Source organism: Trichomycterus rosablanca, chromosome 18 (genome assembly GCF_030014385.1).
Source record: "Trichomycterus rosablanca isolate fTriRos1 chromosome 18, fTriRos1.hap1, whole genome shotgun sequence".
NCBI classification, from domain to species: Eukaryota; Metazoa; Chordata; class Actinopteri; order Siluriformes; family Trichomycteridae; genus Trichomycterus; species Trichomycterus rosablanca.
In genome coordinates, this window is record NC_086005.1 from 795,836 (window position 1) to 816,796 (window position 20,961).

The 20,961-nt window shown below is 42.4% G+C and overlaps 2 protein-coding genes across 6 annotated transcripts in view; both read right to left on the reverse strand.

Moving 5' to 3' along the window:
- ppp3ccb (protein phosphatase 3, catalytic subunit, gamma isozyme, b) overlaps positions 1-4,723 on the reverse strand; it is a 41,602-nt gene extending 36,879 nt beyond the window's left edge. For all 3 annotated transcript variants that reach the window (XM_063014554.1, XM_063014553.1, XM_063014552.1), the window contains exon 1: positions 4,236-4,723. In XM_063014554.1, the coding sequence (XP_062870624.1) occupies positions 4,236-4,287 (52 nt within the window). In that variant the 5' untranslated portion in view covers positions 4,288-4,723. The remainder of the gene's footprint in view (positions 1-4,235) is intronic.
- A 5,217-nt stretch (positions 4,724-9,940) lies between these two features.
- Positions 9,941-20,961, reverse strand: part of dmtn (dematin actin binding protein) — a 38,206-nt gene continuing 27,185 nt past the window's right edge. For 2 of the 3 annotated variants that reach the window (XM_063014555.1, XM_063014557.1), the window contains exons 9-14: positions 19,773-19,882; positions 18,662-18,767; positions 18,192-18,256; positions 16,732-16,780; positions 14,138-14,203; positions 12,587-12,667 (exon numbers count right to left, since the gene is read on the reverse strand). In XM_063014555.1, the coding sequence (XP_062870625.1) occupies positions 14,154-14,203; positions 16,732-16,780; positions 18,192-18,256; positions 18,662-18,767; positions 19,773-19,882 (380 nt within the window). In that variant the 3' untranslated portion in view covers positions 12,587-12,667; positions 14,138-14,153. Of the gene's footprint in view, positions 11,167-12,586; positions 12,668-14,137; positions 14,204-16,259; positions 16,268-16,731; positions 16,781-18,191; positions 18,257-18,661; positions 18,768-19,772; positions 19,883-20,961 lie in introns of those variants that run through there. The other variant, XM_063014558.1, reaches the window with a different exon arrangement.

Sequence of the window (20,961 nt, forward strand, 5' to 3'; positions counted from 1 at the left end):
AGGCGACAGTGCTACCCACCGTGCCGCCCCAGCCGTAATAACGAGCGATGGATCTGATTTGCTGATGATTATCATTCAATGTTGCGCTGATATAAATAGAAATGTTTTCATTCCTTGACGGCTGAAGGTCACGCGATGATCCTCTCCTGCTTTATGATCATTTCTTTTACAGGAGCCTCACAGTTACACATTAACCAGATACTAAACATACCAACACCGGACAGGAAGAGAGCACTTTATTAGGAACACCTCAGTAACACTGGGTGGAACCTCTTTTGGGGTTTATATCGGGTTTAAAACGCTCCATGCTTCTGTGTTTGTGCCTGTTAAAATTTGTCAATTTCATTATTATTATTTTTCTCTGCGACCAGCCCAAGGGTCACAACCCACGGTTTAAAGAACCCCGATTTAGGGTGTGTTCATGCTCGTCAGCTTTGGTTGGATTAAATCAGACCCTGTTGCGGTGGCTCTGTTCGTGGTTTGGTTCGTTACAGTAAGTGTAACCAAACTCTGAGACCTGAGACGCCTGAGCAGTTTAGAGTTTAGAGTTTCTTTCTTTATGCTTTTTCTCCCTTTTTCTCACGATTTTTAGTAGGGCTGGGTATCACCACTAATTTCCTGGGTCGATTCGATTCCGATTCACAAGGTTCGATCTTCGATTTTCGATTCGATTTCGATTCAGCACATTTAGGCATATTTGAGTTACATGAACAGGTTTTGTTTAAATATGTGCAGATGTTCAGAGAACGAATGTGATAATTGTACAAAGAACACTCATTATTACAAATATTTCTGTATTTTGTTTACATAAATAATTAATCCAAAACAGAAAACAGTAACATTCATTTTTTATTATTATTTTATATGTCTGACACGCTGCAACAGTGTAAATGTAAATGTAAACATACACCTGGCTGTTGAACAGCTTATGCCAAGTTTACACGACACGACACTCTGATTAACACCTGGTCACTGTAATGTTCACACTACACCACTGATGGGCGATGGGGGGTTTTACATCATCTATCACCAGGGGGAATCACAGGCGAGCTTCTCTGCTCTCCAAAACTACGTTCTGTCACGAAAACACACGTGAGAAGTGATGAAAGGTTTAATGATACCACGTCCAAACATGCACATCAACAAGCAGCCAGAGATGAGAGTTTGTGCGCCGATGAAATAAATGAATCTGAGTGGATTTGGCAACACGAGCAGCATGGCTTGTTCTATAGTGAGTTGGAGGTTAATAAATATTTAGTTTTGTAGAGAACGATCAGGTCAGAGATACTGTAAAACTCGTGTGTGTGCTGATGTATTCTGATAGAAACTATATTGCGCTCCACCACCTGTTTACATCCTCGCCCCCGTGTTTCCCCTCGCTGTTCCTCACATCGATCGAGAGCTGAGCCATCAACCAGCCAGCAGAGGTCGTAATTGCAGCAGTTATGAGCTCCCTGTCCGGCTCCCTAACCTGGATGAACGACAGCCAAACGTTGTTCACGTGGCCGCCCAGACCAGCTGAGATTCGATACGATGTAGTCGAGATCCCAGCTCTGGTGTGCTAGCGTGTTTTACCGCTTCGCCACCTGAGCGACGTTTAGAGTTTCTGAACACATTTTGGTGCGATTCGTTTCAGGTGTGAACACAATACGGACCAAACACAGGACATAATGTCACAAGCTGTTGTTCTGCAGGAATTTCTGGTGCTGTTTTGACTCCTTGATTCATTTTACCCGCTCTTCTTGTGTTTCAAGTTGGTAAAAATACCAGCAGGTGAACACGACCCCGATAAGTGCACTAAGCCATCTAAGCAATCTGAACACTAATCAAACCAAGACGAAAACGTACCAATGTACCACTTTCTCGGTTGGTCTGGACTAAGGGAACCGAAATACAAGTATAAACCATCTAATAGAATAAAAGAAGGATGAGAGCGATTAACTGATAGCTCTAAAGTTCAGATCTTAGCTGTGCTATCGACCGGCCGTGTCTGAGGGAAGGATGGAAAGGTCGAACGATTCCTAAGATCCTCATCGCTGCTGCAACTGCGTCTCTGGCAGGTAAAAAGAAGCGCCAGGAGACGCAAATCGGAGCGGGGGTGTGATCGTCTCTGGTTATGTGGTTGCCAGAAATTTTTACATTTGCAATATTTAGTGGTCGCTTTTATCCAAAGCAACTTACAACTACGACCGAATACAATCTAAGCATTTAAGGGTTAAGGGCCTTGCTCAAGGGCCCAACAGTTGCATTTTGGTAGTGGTGGGGCTTAAACTGGCAACCTTTTGATTACTAGTCCAGTACCTTACCCGCTTAGCTACAGCTGCCCTTAAAATTGGCAAAGTGTGCAACCCTAAATGAAATAATCACATTCAATCGGTATCGGCTGATACTCAGAACTTGGATACCAGGATCTATGGCACGTAGGAGAAGGTTTAATTTGGCGGTGGGGCTTTGAACCAGCAACCTTCTGATCACTAGTCTTGTACCTTAGTCTTTACGCTCCCACAAACTCATTTCCCTAATTTAAAAATGATTGTTAATGATTTCAGTTTGATTAAATGTGCTGCAATTCGAACCTCTTATAAATCCCAGTTTGGCAGTTTCTTCCCAGTTTAGTCATATCCAATTCCCTAAGTAACTTCCATCACCAGTGCAGACCCCCACTTAGACCAGAACAAGCCGCAGACCATCACACACACCTTTAAAAGCGCGCATCCGTGCAGTCGCCTACAGCGCGTCGCTCATGACCCGTGCAGTCGCCTCAACGCGCCGGAAGAGGCCGCAATCGCAGCGGCAGTGAGGAACCCTGTTCGACCTCTCCCTCCCTCATACAGGCACGTCTGTACGGACGCCCGACTAGTCAACAGCGACTCGAGAGCTCAACCCTAGCGCATTCGGTTCGCCACCCAAACTTAAACATCTGAGGAAACCGTTTAAAGCATTTCTATTTATTTAATCATAAGAACTGACAGGCAGAATAATTACAAATGGGAAGTGGAAATGACTAAATCGGGATCAAAAAAGGAGGGGGTGTGAAGCACAAGCCAAAGTGCACATACGCTATATGGACATAAGTATTAGGACACCCCTTCTAATTGTACATGTATGTGTTTCAGCCAGGTGTAATGAACCGATAATATAAAGGACATTACGTGCTTCCGATTGATCAGGAACAGTTTAGGGAAGGCCCTTCTGTGTTCCAGCAAGACCCAGGGTTAGAAAAACTGTCATATTTTGATGGAATGGGCACAAATTCCTACATACATACTACAAAGTGACCGAGGTGTTTTTGTAGCCGAGGTCAGTCTATTTTGATATGGCATGTTTACACACACACTCATGGTCAAGTGTCAAGGTAAACGTTTGGTCATAACATTAAAACCACCTCCTTGTTTCTACACTCACTGTCCACTTTGTAGTTCTACAATTACTGACTGTAGTCCATCTGTTTCTCTGCATGCTTTGTTACCCCCTTTCACCCTGTTCTTCAATGGTCAGGACCCCCACAGGACCACCACAGAGCAGGTATTATTTAGGTGGTGGATGATTCTCAGCACTGCAGTGACACTGACATGGTGGTGGTGTGTTAGTGTGTGTTGTGCTGGTGTGAGCGGATCGGACACAGCAGCGCTGCTGGAGTTTTCAAACACCTCACTGTCACTGCTGGACTGAGAATCGTCCACCGACCCAAAACATCCAGCCAACAGCGCCCCGTGGGCAGCGTCCTGTGACCACTGATGAAGGTCTAGAAGACGACCGACTCAAACAGCAGCGATAGATGAGCGATCGTCTCTGACCTTACATCTACAAGGTGGACCGACTAGGTAGGAGCGTCTGATAGAGTGGACAGTGAGTGGGCACGGTGTTTAAAAACTCCACTCATACCAGCACAACACACACTAACACACCAGCACCATGTCAGTGTCAGTGCAGTGCTGAGAATCATCCACCACCTAAATAATACCTGCTCTGTGGTGGTCCTGACCATTGAAGAACAGCATGAAAGGGGGTAACAAAGCATGCAGTGCACAGGAGGTGGTTTTAATGTTATGGCTGATCGTTGCAGTACCGCATTTCTGCCACAGAGGGCGACAAATCACACAAAACACAAATGTCCAGTACTGCGGCTTTAATGCTATACTGTATTGCAGTACGAGCCCGCAGCAGTGTCCCAATTTTAGCCGAACTAGCACACCTTCTAACAGCAGGAATAACAGAATAATAATCATTATTACCTTTAACGGGCCGCTCGGTGGTGGACACTTTGATTGGCTCCTTGGCGGACATGTTTAATCCTCTTCTGTTGAATATAGCGAGCGAGCTACAGCTAACACACCGACTAACCGCACAGCTGCTCCTCTCTAACCCAGGAGAGCCGGTTTATTCCTCCTGATTACACCAAACACGAACATAAACATTAACACCGGGGGGAGAGGGGGAGAGGGAGAGAATTCAACACCCAAATCTGATCAATTTGACGCTTTCTGTTGTGGTGTCGGGTTAGCAGAGCGCGAGCCGGTGCTGTCAGTCAGTCAGTCAGGATGTAAATGAGAGGAAATACCAACAGTCCTCACTGAGCTAAACTATCCACAGTTTACTCTCCACAGCGCCCAAACGGTCCACAAACACCCCGAAAAACCTCCCCACGAATCCTTTATGTCATCCGCTTTCGGACCTGTTGGCTCTGTGCACCGAGCTGCTGAGTTAAACGGTCCGGACTCCCCCTCTGTTCTCTCGGATTAAACTAATCCACTCGGCCAACGGATTTCCTACAACATGGCGACTGCGTGCTTCGCGAGGGATCATGGGTAATGTAGTTCACAAAGCAAGGACGATGTAGTTCACAGATCAGCAGAGCGGAATGAACGGGGGGGGAAATTTACATTTACGTTTACATTATCAGCATTTTACAGACGGTTTTATCCAAAGCGACTTACAATACAGTGATAGTATATATTATCCAAGCAATTGAGGGTTAAGTGCTTTACTTAAAGGCCCAACAGTGGCAACCTGGCAACCTTCTGATTACTAGATAGATAGATAGATAGATAGATAGATAGATAGATAGATAGATGGATAGATGGATAGATGGATGGATGGATGGACAGACAGATGATAGACAGACAGATAGACAGATAGATTTACTGTTAGTTTGTTTATTAGGGTTGTAACGTCATGTTTTACACTTTGGTTACACTCATGACAGGAACGGTAGTTACTCATTACCCAAGACTCTTCAGTTCACAAGTTTATATCAAACACAGTCATGGACAATTTAGTATCTTCAATTCACCTCACTTGCATGTCTTTGGACTGTGGGAGGAAACCCACACAGATATATTTACATTTTTAGTGGACGCCTTTATCCAAAGTGGCTTACAATACAGTTGCACTATAAAGTCTGAGCAATTGAGGGTTAAGGGTTGCTCAAGGGCCCAACAGCAGACCTTGAACCAACGACCTTCTGGTTACTAGTCCAGTACCTTAACCACTAGGCTATGGCTATGCTAGATAGATAGATAGATAGATAGATAGATAGATAGATAGATAGATAGATAGATAGATAGATAGATAGATAGATAGATAGATAGATAGATAGATAGATAGATAGATAGATAGATAGATAGATAGATAGATAGATAGATAGACAGATGATAGATAGACAGACAGATAGATAGACAGACAGACAGACATACAGATAGATAGATAGATAGATAGATAGATAGATAGATAGATAGATAGATAGATAGATAGATAGATAGATAGACAGATGATAGATAGACAGACAGATAGATTTACTGTTAGTTTGTTTATTAGGGTTGTAACGTCATGTTTTACACTTTGGTTACACTCATGACAGGAACGGTAGTTACTCATTACCCAAGATAGATAGATAGATAGATAGATAGATAGATAGATAGATAGATAGATAGATAGATAGATAGATAGATAGATAGATAGATAGATAGATAGATAGATAGATAGATAGATAGATAGATAGATAGACAGATGATAGATAGACAGACAGATAGATAGACAGACAGACAGACAGACAGATAGATAGATAGATAGATAGATAGATAGATAGATAGATAGATAGATAGATAGATAGATAGATAGATAGATAGATAGATAGATAGATAGATAGATAGATAGACAGATGATAGATAGACAGACAGATAGATTTACTGTTAGTTTGTTTATTAGGGTTGTAACGTCATGTTTTACACTTTGGTTACACTCATGACAGGAACGGTAGTTACTCATTACCCAAGACTCTTCAGTTCACAAGTTTATATCAAACACAGTCATGGACAATTTAGTATCTTCAATTCACCTCACTTGCATGTCTTTGGACTGTGGGAGGAAACCCACACAGATATATTTACATTTTTAGTGGACGCCTTTATCCAAAGTGGCTTACAATACAGTTGCACTATAAAGTCTGAGCAATTGAGGGTTAAGGGTTGCTCAAGGGCCCAACAGCAGACCTTGAACCAACGACCTTCTGGTTACTAGTCCAGTACCTTAACCACTAGGCTATGGCTATGCTAGATAGATAGATAGATAGATAGATAGATAGATAGATAGATAGATAGATAGATAGATAGATAGATAGATAGATAGATAGATAGATAGATAGATAGATAGATAGATAGATAGATAGATAGACAGATGATAGATAGACAGACAGATAGATAGACAGACAGACAGACATACAGATAGATAGATAGATAGATAGATAGATAGATAGATAGATAGATAGATAGATAGATAGATAGATAGATAGATAGATAGATAGATAGATAGATAGATAGACAGATGATAGATAGACAGACAGATAGATTTACTGTTAGTTTGTTTATTAGGGTTGTAACGTCATGTTTTACACTTTGGTTACACTCATGACAGGAACGGTAGTTACTCATTACCCAAGACTCTTCAGTTCACAAGTTTATATCAAACACAGTCATGGACAATTTAGTATCTTCAATTCACCTCACTTGCATGTCTTTGGACTGTGGGAGGAAACCCACACAGATATATTTACATTTTCAGCATTTAGCGGACGCCTTTATCCAAAGTGGCTTACAATACAGTTGCACTATAAAGTCTGAGCAATTGAGGGTTAAGGGCCTTGCTCAAGGGCCCAACAGCAGCAACCTGCAGTGGTGGGGCTTGAACCAGCGACCTTCTGGTTACTAGTCCAGTACCTTAACCACTAGGCTATGGCTATGCTAGATAGCTAGATAGATAGATAGATGGATAGATGGATGGATACTTTATTGATCCCAAAGGAAATTAAAGAACTAGTTCAGTACCTTAACTGCTAGGTTAGCCCTTATTTATATGACATTTATTTATTAACATTTGAGGTGGCACTGTGGTACACTGGGCAGCACTGTCACCTCACAGCAAGAAGGGCCTGGGTTTGATTTGCATGTTCTCCTCGTGTCTTTGTGGGTTTCCTCTGGGTTCTTCAATTTCCGTCTTAAGACGTTTAATCAGGTTAATTGTAGATACTAAAGTCTCCCTAGGTGTGTGTGTGTGTGTGTGTGTGTGTGTGCCCTATGATGGACTGGCGATCTGTCCAGGGTGTTTCCTACCTTTCGCCCAGTGACTTGTACCCACCACGACCCTTAATACGATGAAGTGGTGGTAAAAACAGACAATGAATGAATGAATGATTTACATTTGGGGAGGCACTGTGGTACAGTGGGCAGCGCTGGCACCTCACAGCAAGAAGAGTCTGGGTTTGATTCCCCAGCCGTGCAGCCAGGGTCCTTTCTGTGTGGAGTTCGCATGTTCTCCTCGTGTCAGTGTGGTTTTCCTCTAGATGCTCCGTTTTCCTCCCACAAGTCCAAAGACATGCAGTCAGGTTAATTGGAGAATACTAAAGTCTCCCTAGGTATGGGTGTGTGTGTGTGTGCGCGTTGTGATAGACTGGCAACCTGTCCGGGGTGTTTCCTACCTTTCGCCCAGTGACTTGTACCCAAGCGACCCTAAATAGGATGAAGCGGTGGTAAAACATGAATAAATGATTAACATTTGGGGCCCTGTGTTAGTGTGGGTTTCGTCCAGACGCTCCGGTTTCCTCCCACAAGTCCAAAGACATGCAGCCAGGCTAATTAGAGATACATTAAATTGTCGAAGCGTGTGTGGGACTGGTCTGTAATGAACTGGCGACCTGTCTGGGGTGTTTCCATCCAGCCCAAATTCTCATGAGCTCCTGATATAAACACAGTCCCACCAGTTTCCAATATTTTGTCCACCTGTATAGAGAGCGCATCAGCAGCTCTGCAGTGTTAGAGCGACACCTACTGGTACAACTGAGAAACACACCAACTCACATACGAGGTATCAGATCATCTGTTTATAGAAGTCATGCTTTGACTTTATTTGACTTCCACATTCATGGCTGGGCCCCGATGTTGGTGTTCCAATTCATCCCAGAGCTGTTGAGCGGGGCTGGATCAGGGCTCTGTGCAGGACACTGGAGTTTTTAAAACCGAACTTTTCTTCATGTCCTTACAGAGCTTGAGTCATGCTGAAACAAGAAGGGACCTTCCCTAAACTGTTGCTGCAAACTCAGAAGCATATAATTTCCCTCATATAATTGATTTATTTCACCTGTTAGCGATTGTTGAGGCTGAAACACACACATTCAAGAACTAAATGGGGTGTCCCAATACTTTAGTCCCTACACTGCACTGAAAGTGAAAGTGTGCAGGATGGTTTATGATCCTGTACGAGCTGCTTTGCATGAGGATTGTGGTTTTTTCCAGTTTGCATTTGGACTCGCTGCACAGAATCTGAACAAAACACATTTATTCATTTCTATTAGTTTTGTATTTTTTTATTATTTCTCGTCTTTAATAGATGAGCTAAATAATAAGCTTTACTGTGAAGCTTATTTACTTTGATTCAGAAATTTAAAACAGAATCAGGTAGGATGGCATATCATGTCAATATATAATAATAATAATAATAATAATAATAATAATAATAATAATATAATAATCCACTTTTCATTGTTTTCATGACAGAAATTATACAGAGCTAAATGTTCACTGGATTGATTACCACAGAACTGGTAGTAAATAAATAAAAATAAATGCAGTTGGTGACTGTAAATATAAATCAAAATGTATGTACATTTATGCTGATATTACAGATTTAACAGGACACTTTAAGAATCATACTGATAAAAAAAAGGAATAAGGCGATAATCCAACTTTTACAAGCTTTTTCCTACAATTAGATTCATTAAATATAATTTTATTTGAATAATATTTGTCAGTGTAATAATGAGCAGTTTTGGAGGGAAGTAGCAGCGCAGCAGCATCTATAAAATCTCCAAAATATTCAAATCTTTACACAGATTTTAATTATGATAAAACATGTTAATTAAATAAATCATAAATGTATTAAAATGACTATTACGGGGCCGCTCAGGTGGCGCAGCGGTAAAAACACACGCTGGAACCAGAGCTGGATCTCGAATACATCGTATCGAATCTCAGCTCTGCCTGCCGGCTAAGGCTGAGCGGCCACATGAACAACGATTGGCCTGTTGTTCAGATATGGGCGGGACTAAGCCGGATAGGGTCTCTCTCCCATGACTGGTGCAATTACGACCTCTGCTGGCTGATTGATGGCGCCTGAACAGAGATGGGAAAAGAGTGCGTTGATCAGGGTGCGTCTCTCCGTACACAACGCTGAGCTGCACTGCACTAGTCAAAGTATGCATACGTCTGCTGCCCACGTGTCAGAGTGGGCGTGGGTTAGCCTCGTTCTCCTCGATCAGAGTGGGGATCGGCACTGGTGGAGAGGAAGCGTGACGCAATCAGGCAATTGGACGCCCTAAAGCCCGGGAGAAAAATGGAGAAAATGCATAAATTAAATGTGTTTAATAAAAAGAGCGTTTAAATGTCCCCGATTAAACAGATTGTATTTTATTTTATATTTAGACACATTATAAATCTACAGAGCGTTTAAAATACTGTAGAATAAATAAGGGAGATAAAAGAAAAACTGTCAGTAACACTTTATATTAAATATGCTTTAGGAGATCAGCAGGATATGTGCACACGCCCACATTTTTGCTCAGGACTGAATGTACAGGGGCGACATGATGGTGCAGTGGGTGGCACTGTCGCCTAACAGCAAGAAGGACCTTGGTTTGTGTGGAGTTTGCATGTTCTCCCTGTTACAGAGCTTTCCTCCCACAACTGGCGACCTGTCTGGGGCCTTTAGCATAATAAATCAGACTCCCAGTTGAAACACTGCTGGGAGCATAATAAACATCAATGTGAAAATTCTGGTGCCACCTGGTGTCAAAAAGGTGGAATTACACCTCATCCACTCTGACGCAATTCAATGTTTATTCTGGATGTGTGCAATAACACAAGCCCAAAGATTTAGGGATCGTCCTGTGTGTTTTACTATAAAATATAATATAATATATACAGTATATAAATCATTTGGTGCGACAAAAACGGGGGTAAATACTTTTTCACACCATGGCAGTGTTAAACAGAGTATTACAATTAAAATCCTTATTATTTATTCAATAATAAACAATAGAATCATATTAGAGATTAATTTATTCATTTATTCAGTGTCTGGATTACCACTGCTTTATCCTGGTCAGGGTCTCAGTGGGTCTGATTCATTGAGCGAAAGGCAGGAAACACCCCAGACAGGAGGAAACCCAGAACATGCAAACTCCACACAGAAAGGAATTGAACCCAGGACCTTCTGGCTGTGAGGTGACAGCGCTGCCCACTGTGCTGCTCAGATCTCATATGTTGTTATTTTTCATTATAAGCGAATGCAGAGGGTGTGTTGCAGGACGGCGGATCTCCAGCAGGACGATCAGTTAGTATTTTAGTATCTTGTATGATGAGAACGTGAGTCTGGTTTGTGTAGAAGTTAGAAGTGAGGTGGAGTACGACTGGATTACTGACTGGGATGGATGTGACGGTCGGGGGTTGAAATGGTTCGCGTGGAGAGTTCAGATTGAGACGACTGTGTGTGTGTGTGTGTGTGTTAGAAAAGTGAAACTTTTTTCTTCAGTTCGTTTCGTTTCCACAGCGACATGCGGTCGAATTCTGACATGGGCATCCCGAACAGACTCAGGAAATCTTCAGGAGAGAGATGCCTCTGTAAAAACAAACACACTCACATCACGGTCAGTCCCAAAACTCAGACCCAATCAGTTTTACACCTTATGAAGTTTTATACATTTGGCGCTCGGGTGGCACAGAGGTAAAACACGCTAGTGCACCACCGCTGAGATCTCCAGCTCTCAAGTTTGAATTTTAGTTGTGCTACTGACTGGCCGGGCACCCACACAGACATAAAGTCCAACCGGTGGCCCGCTGCCAATATGTCAAGCGACCTTGGGTTTTTGTGAAAGGCGCTATATAAGTGTAACTTATTATTATTATGTCAATACGTCACTGGTAAAAAAAAAAAGTATCTAACTGCTCGCAAGCTCTGTGTGGATACAACGCATGTACGTCGTGAAACTACATCTGCACAAGAGAATGCAACGGTAGCGTCTCTGCGTATGTCGTGGAACTAGCAAAGGGTAAGAAGCCTTGTAGGCAGCAATCACATTTGCAATCTTTTCTTTTCAACTCTCTGATTAACGCTGCTGTGACGTGCTTGGAAGTGCCGTTCTATATTAGCCACCTTGCAGACTGCTACAGTTCGAGAGCATATTAAGCAAGTTGGCTAAACGTTTGTATGCCCCGTAAAATAAGAACTGAATTGTCTATTTTCATGATCAACTTTTAGTTTTTTAGCATTGGCCATGTTTTACGACTTACATGCGCTGTATCCACACACAACCTGCTGCTGTCACTTCTCCCACTGAATGGTGAATAAGATCAGTTAACTGCAGTTAGGTCAGTTAGGTAATTACATAATAATAATAATAATAATAATAGTAATAATAGTAATACCTCACTGGCCCTTGCCTTTGCGATGATAGTTAAATGTGGCCCTTGAGAAAAAATAATTGGGGACCCCTGGTTTAGGGGATTCCTCATCACTGATGTAATAGCGGCCTCTGCTGGCTGGTTGAGGTGCTGCACAGAGTTGGTGAATAATGGAGAGCAGTGTGTGACACAACTCTGATCCCTGTAGGAACCAGCCTTGTGCGGGTGGAAAGAAGTGGCCGTGTGGAAGGGGGCATGTGTTAGTCACGACCCTCCTCGGTAAGGGTCGGGCTCTGCAGCAGTGAGGAGAAATACATTTGGGTAATTGGATATGACTGATGTATAAACAGAATGAATAAAAACCCTTTTATTGTAACCTGATTATCCTGATTATCCTGTTAGTCCAGTGACGAGATATTTCACAGCTCAGTGTTGTTGTTTGATTTTTTTTATATCAGTAGTTGATTGAAGTGCAGCTTTATTTTCTGTGCTGGTCATTGGTTCAAACCCCGCTGCCCAGCTGTCAGTGTTGGGCCCTTGTGCAAGGCTCCTAACCCACAATTACAGTAAACGTAAATAACATAACCATGTATTCCTAAGCCATCCTGAGCAATGGATTGTGGGAAATGGAGTTGTACCTCTAGTCTGGTCCTGTCCACTCCCGGTGGAAGCTTACAGCGCCCTCTGTGGGTCACAATGAGCATTTCATACGGATAGATCTGAAAAGAAGTAAACGCAGCCTGTATGAGACAGTAAACGGTTCATTCATTCACTCTCAACTTAAAGTGTCGTTCAGAGAGGTGCACCTGTCCCAATATTTACGACACGGCAACAAACTGCATGAGTTAAATCCGACGGCACAAATGGGCGTGAGAATGTGGTCGAATTTAATTTGTTTGTACGTAGATGAAGCTGTGACGTAAACAGACCAGCACAAACCTTCCATCAAATCAACTTTTCAACTTTTCAGGTGGGTCATTTGGTTGTGAAGCGGTCTAACGCACTAGCTACCAGTCCAAAGACTTGGGGTGCAGTCTTAGTGGGGTACGGCTGGATTTGGGTGGTTTATCCCATGCTTCACGGCAGACTGGACAGCAAGTATTTTAATCTCTGGTGGGGTCACCTTGAAGGTAGTCAAGGAGTAACAAAGGCCATCTATGACCAACTGGAATGACCTTCTTTGAACGGAGGTGGTGGTTTTTTTTTTGTACGACTCCAATTATCAGCCACCTATAGAGCAGTCTTGAGACCCTTAATAGGTGGTTTTTAACCCCCGTTCACACCTCGACCCACGCGACCTTAAGAGCGCATTCACATGAGAAGCGGCAAAACCATTTCTGCGCTTCTGTGCCGTTGTTTCCTAAGGAGTGTGGCACTTCTTGCTGTCATGTTTGCGCTTGCCGCGACGCTCAAAGTTCACCTCATTGAACTTTGACCCAGTTTGCCGACCTTTTCAAAGCTCCTCCAATGAGACAAACTGTTTGATAAAAGGCTGTAAAAGCGACTCAAGCCGTACGAATGACACTTAGCGTGATTTATTGTAGTAAAACAGCGAGTGAGGAATGTGATTAGTGGAGGAACTTATGAGCAGTAATAATGAAGAGAAGTTTAGTGCTCCTGTCTCCTTCTTTTACTACATTAAACCACGTTAAGCTTTATTTTCAACCAGAAGCGTTTTAGACTCTGGGAGAAGCCGATTCTGATTCTCACCATTTCTCAGAAGCTGGAGCTGTAACACAAGTTTAAAAGTGAAAATCCAGATAAACACAGATACATGTGGAGCTGTAACCCTGGATCTGATGGTTCATGGCTTTGCGGCTTCTCATGTGAATGCACCCTCACATGATGGCACAGTGGGTCAGGACCATCTCCAAAATGACGACCGCACTAGAGGTTTAATACCAGGGACTCCCATTTGCTTTTAGAACTGAAGAAGGCTTTCCAATGAGAGGTGAAACGTCTACAAGAACCTAAAAGACATCCAGTTGCCTTCAGCTCAAGCGCTCCAGTCCAAGAAAGCACCACAGGTACGTTTGAAAAAGTAAATCTGCCACCTCAGAGGTTTTTTCTGGACTGTTTTTAATGACATGTACCATCCAGAGTGCAGCAGCATGAGATGTGAGAACCAAGCATGAAGAAGTGAAGGAGAAAGGATTGGAAGAGCTCTGGATGTTGCTCAGGAGCCTCACCTTCTGCTCCAGCATGCTAGGCAGTGAGCTTCCTCGATCCATTCTCCCTCTCTGAGCGTCTCCGTTCTATACAGAACCGATCGGAGAATGGAGCGCCACCGACACACAGAACATCAACAGAAATATCAAAATCAAAATCAATATTCATATCAATCAGTGCAGACTGATCAGCTTCAGCGTGAAGATCTCGTCATAATGAAAGATCTCAGCATGAAGGTGCTGCAATTACAGCGTGACCTCAGAAACCTGATTATCACCTTCTGTGCAAAAATAATCTATAATAATAATAAACTCATAATAAAATAATATTTGTTACTTGGCTGTCGTCTCTGTGGTGCCCCAGACAGCACCGGGCTACTATGTGAATTTGGAGAGATCCAAAAAAATCCTACAAATATTGAAACATTAGAAATTCATTCATTTATTTCTTCAATCATTCAATAATGACTTTTTCAGGATCGTCCTGGCTTCAGTCCCACTTAGACCTTGGTCAGGGTGGCGATCCAGCTCAGGAAAAGCCAATACAATATTTGTTCTTGGGAAGTGGAAACTCAAGCATGCACGCATGAGCACCACCTAAAACCCTCCCGAGTACCATCTACCTAGCTTCACCTAAGCGCCACCTGAGTGCCCCTAAACGCCACCTGAGTGCCCCTAAACACCACCTGAGTGCCCCTAAACACCACCTGAGTGCCACCTAAACATTATCCGTGTGCCACCTAAACGAGCTTTACCTAAATACCACCTAAACGCCATCTAAACATTACCTCAGCGCCATCTAAACACAACCTGAGCGCCACCTGAGTGCCCCTAAACACCATCCGAGTACCACCAAAACACCACCTGAACTCCACCTGAAAACCACCCAAGCACCACATAAACACCACCTAAATGTGCCACATAAGCACCTAAACACCACCTGAACTCCACTCGAGCACCACCTAAACACCATCAGGGCAACATCTACACACCCCATGAGCGCCACCTAAACACCATCACCTAAACACTACCGAGCTTCACCTAAACAACACCTAACAGCACCTAAACACCACCTGAATGTGCCACATAAACACCACCTAAGCCCCACCTAAACACCACCTGAATGTGCCACCTAATTGCCACCAAAACACCAGCTGAATGGCACCTAAACACCACCTGAACTCCACTCAAGCACCACCTAAACACCATCAGGGCGACATCTACACACCCCATGAGCGCCACCTAAACACCATCACCTAAACACCATCACCTAAACACCACCTGAATGGAACCTAAACACTACCAAGTTCACCTAAACATCACCTAAACTCCACTCGAGCATCTACACACCCCCTGAGCGCCACCTAAACACCATCCAAGTGCCACCTGAGGGTTGTTTGATGTGTTTGGTTGAATGTTCTGCTGATTCAGTTTCTGGAGCAGATCTTTTTACACTCTGTTAATCTGAAAAACTAAATAGTGTGTGTGTGTGTGTGTGTGTGTGTGACTGAATAAGTTTCCAGAATAAAGTCACTCTGTAATTGCAGTCAGGGTGGGATGAGTTAAGCAGAATAAAATAAAGAGTAAAATGATGTAAAATAAAATGTAATAAATAAAATATAATTTACTCATCCAGCCGAGTGAAACATGCAGAAGAAAATGAGGAAATAATTTACCTGCACGCCTGGAGGATTCAGCAACACACACACACATGAGAAATAATGAGAATTAGAAACTGTTCACACCATCTACAGTCTACATTAATACATTATATATGGACAAAAGTATGTGGACACCAGACCATGAGTGACCTCTGTGTGATCTTTTTAGCTAGAACAACAGCCGCTCTTGTGAGAAGCTACTTATAAGACTTTGTCTGTGGGAATTTGTTTCTTTTTTCAGTCAAAAGACGGCAGCATTTGTACGGCTGGGCACTGATCGATCAGTTGATGTTCCGGTTCATGACGCAGAATAAAAAATGTTCGTAATTTTTTCTAGACTAGACTTTATTCAGTCATATCCATTTCCCGATTGTAAATTTGCTGCTGCTTGCACAACCCCAATCTGATAAGAGAGCCGGATGACCACACGCCCCCTCCTTCATGTGTCCGATCTAAAGCCACTTCTTATCACCTGCCAGTACTGGGTTCCCTCACAGATTCATATCGCGTGCGGAGAGACATGCTAAGCTACATGTGACTCTGGACAGGTTGACAGCTCTGCTGAGATTTGAACTTGCTAAACCAGTTCCAACACTCAGTGGTGGTGTGTTGGCATGTTAGAACGCTGCACCTCTGTGATGCAGGTTTTATGGGGTTAAGGATTTTAGCCAAATCATTTACAGGGAAAAACCAAAACGTAAATTCATCCATAAAATGTCGTTTTTAATCAGTAGAATTTTAAACATTTTAAAATCTATCTGCTTTTTTACTGATCTCTTTTCCTCTGCCAAATCCTCACTGCACTGCATTCAGTCACATTCAGTCATCTGAGCAATACTGTGTGTTTCATTCAGGCACATATTTAATACAGATTATAGATAATAATTATTTATAAGAATAAAGTTTGGGCACTTTCATATTAAAATTCCACTTTTATATTATAATCACACTCACCTGGTCTGGTTTTGTCAGTATCTGTGGAGCTGAAATCAGCAGATTGCAGCTACAGATAAAAAAACAACAACAAATGAAAAACTGCTGCACATTTAATAATAATAATAATAATAATAATATTAATAATATTTATTACTGAACAACATTTTTGAGGTTAGCTGAGAGATTAAATAACCTAAAGGCTAAAAGTTTTTAACTGACTGTGTTAGAAAGAAAATAAATGTGTTTTATTTGTTTAAAATTTAAGCATTTAATAAAAAAAAAAACATGTATACTTGGTATCACCTGAGTGTATAAATAGACTAAATCAGTCCAGATTTATAACATTATTATTATTTCTTCACTCGTTAATTCCAGTTCTCTGCTCAAACTCAACATTTTAGTTATTTATAATTATATTAGTCGACCTGATACTAATCTGAAGATATTCAGCCCTTAAGCAGTTCCACAGCTACAGAACAGAACAGATCAGATCAGAATAGATCAGGTCAGATCAGATCAGAACAGATCAGAATAGAGCAGAACAGGAGAGAACAGAACAGAACAGATCTTAACAGAACAGAACAGATCAGAATAGAGCAGAACAGTAGAGAACAGAACAGAACAGATCTTAACAGAACAGAACAGATCAGAACAGATCAGAACAGAACAAAACAGAACAGATCAGAACAGAACAGAACAGAACAGATCAGAATAGAGCAGAACAGAACAGAACAGATCTTAACAGAACAGAACAGATCAGAACAGATCAGAACAGAACAGGAGAGAACAGAACAGAACAGATCTTAACAGAACAGAACAGATCAGAACAGAACAAAACAGAACAGATCAGATCAGAATAGAGCAGAACAGGAGAGAACAGAACAGAACAGATCTTAACAGAACAGAACAGAACAAAACAGAACAGATCAGAACAGAACAGAACAGATCTTAACAGAACAGAACAGATCAGAACAGAACAAAACAGAACAGATCAGAACAGAACAGATCTTAACAGAACAGAACAGATCAGAACAGAACAGATCAGAACAGAACAGATCAGAATAGAGCAGAACAGGAGAGAACAGAACAGAAGAGAACCCCACATAAAGTCATCAGAGACTCCACAGCAGTGGTGGGCAGACTACAGCCCGTCAAGTATTTACAAAATTGCCCTAAAAACTGCATTCATTTCATGCAATATCCTGTGTTTCAGTTAATTCCACTGGATGGCGCACTCCAAACACTACCGCCCATCACTAAAGGCGAGTCTGTCCTCTCTACACACAGATATTTATCCTTCATGTTTACATTGAGCCATACTCCTCTACTTTAACAATGAATGGACCAGAGAAAACACATTTTTTAATAAGCAGTGGACAGCAAAATCACTGAACTCCGATCGTCTTATCGAGGTACGGTTTCTACACACACTGTCCAAAATCAGTCAGTACAACAGTTCGGTTGGTGAGAAAAGTTACCCGTGAGAGGCCTGAGCGACTGCAGGGGGGTAGAGTGGCAGATTTAGAAGCAATGCCAGATGAACCTGCGGTCAGAAACACAAATCTGGATTATCCATTAGTCAAGTCACATTACACATCAGCTCCTCGTTTACTTTTAATTAACATCACACTTTAACAGCATCGCCAGGGTTCCAATGTTTGGATATATCCAATTCCCCTGTGTGGAATTCCTCTGTTATTTTTCAGTGTATAAGTGTCAATAACAACCCCATTATTTTACATTAGTCTAAAATATCTGCAGCTCCACCGAATCATGGACGCATTAACAGGTTTCCCCAGACATCCTTATGGGAAAAATAGGGTAATTTTCAAGGTACCATAGTATAACATTATTTTTATGTTGTTTTTAGTGTTTGTGTTACTCAGTCGGAGCTGTTCTCTCATTATCAGCCCCGGGAAATATAAAAAAAACACCCATCATCACTCACCCATGAGCATGTGTGTCCTGTCGGGCAGGGATCGGGTTTTCCTCCGGATGTGAACTGATTTCTCTATTTCCTCCTTCAGGATCAGTTTCCCCAGGTTGGACTGGATCTGAAAGAGGGGCGTCATACTTGTTGATAAAACATCATTATTGATATTGGAGTAACACTGGGTGCTTGGGTGGCACAGTGGTAAAGTTTGTTTGTGTCACTACTGCTGAGATCTGGGGATCCAGGGTTCAAATCTCAGTGTGCACGGACATGATTGGGTAATTTCTGAGGAGGGGGTGTGGCTGAAGAAGTATAGCTATTGTGAGGTGCACTTGTACTTGTCAGTGCGCTCTGAGTGCAGGTCCCAGGCCCAGATAGAAATAGGCGTGTTGCATTAACTGTGGGCGGCACGGTGGCTCGGTGGGTAGCTCTGTCGCCTCACAGCGAAAAGGTCCTGGGTTCGATTCCCAGGGTGTTACTGTGTGCCTTGCGCCCATTGAACCCCCCCGCAACTCTGACTGGATAAGCGGTTAAGACAGTGAGTGAGTGAGTGCATTAACTGTGCCAAGCCTGGTATAAGGATATATATTTATTTCGTATTTCTGTATTGTATATTTATAGTAATCCAGGCTGGCACGGCTGGTTTCTGTTTCTGGAGAGTCTTACATATTTTTACATGTTTGCAAAACATGCAGAAGGTGGATTGGCTGGTCTAAACTAAATATGAATAGAGGAGCCTGATTTTCTGAATGTGCTGAGACTTTGTGTATGAATCCATGCGGCCGGAGGCTTCACATATATCAAAGGAGGCGTGTACAGGTCGACGCCCCACCTGTGGATAGGTGTTGTTGCCAGCAGAGGTCGCCAGAGTGCACAGGAGAATGACGCATCAAAAGGAAACACAAAACGTAGTTTACTTTATTAATAAAATTGGTGGCAATCTGGTCCTACTGTGGTTTACCAGATGTAACGTAAAGCCTCCACAAGGGGGCGCTCATGTACAAGTTTATTTCGTATATATGTGCCTGTTCTAATTCGTCTATTTAATGATCACTATTTTTCCCTGTGACCCATGTTTTCTGACCCATGGGTCTGGGGTAGAGGATTACGCTGTGTGTCCACGTACTTTGTTGATTTCCTGCTCCCGCAGCTTCTTCGCGTCCTCGGTTAGATCCTCAAAATCATCGTCCTCCACAGCTTTCCCCTCCTCCATGGCCTTCCTCTTCCACTCGATCTCTACAGGAACACCAGCGCACTCACAGCATGATTAATCACACCTCATACCTACGTTCGTTTATTCGTTTATAAGCTACAGCTACCATACAGGTAAACGTCGTGGGTATACAGGTACTGACTGCTCTTAATCGCTCTTAATGAATGGCCGTTTTTATGTCATGATAGTGGTGTAGCAGGTGCAGCAGTGTTGTTGGGATTGTTTCCTCTTTATTAGGAACACACACCCTGTTAGTGCTGGTTGTAGGTGGACAGTTAGAGACACGACGCGTCTTCATCTGTATAGTCTTTTATCAATCCTGATCAATCTTAACCCCTAAGATTTAAGCTACCTCTAAGATTTGAGCTGCTACCTCTAAGATTTGAGCTACCTCTAAGATTTAAGCTACCTCTAAGATTTGAGATACCTCTAAGATTTGAGCTACCTCTAAGATTTAAGCTACCTCTAAGATTTGAGCTACCTCTAAGATTTGAGCTACCTCTAAGATTTGAGCTACCCCTAAGATTTGAGCTACCTCTAAGATTTGAGATACCTCTAAGATTTGAGCTACCTCTAAGATTTAAGCTGCCTCTACGATTTGAACTACCTCTAAGATTTGAGCTACCCCTAAGATTTGAGATACCTCTAAGATTTGAGCTACCTCTAAGATTTAAGCTGCCTCTACGATTTGAGCTACCTCTAAGATTTGAGCTACCCCTAAGATTTGAGCTACCTCTAAGATTTGAGATACCTCTAAGATTTGAGCTACCTCTAAGATTTGAGCTACCTCTAAGATTTAAGCTGCCTCTACGATTTGAACTACCTCTAAGATTTAAGCTACCTCTAAGATTTGAGCTACCTCTAAGATTTAAGCTGCCTCTAAGATTTGAGCTACCTCTAAGATTTGAGCTACCTCTAAGATTTGAGCTACCTTTACGATTTGAGCTACCTCTAAGATCTGAGCTGCCTCTAAGCTACTCTTGAGCTGCCATTCAGCTACCTCAGAGCACCACTGCACTTATCTTACCTAGCTATCTCTGAGTTTCCACTGAGCTGCCTCCAAGTGACCATTTAGCTGCCTCTGCTCTACCTGTGGTGACTC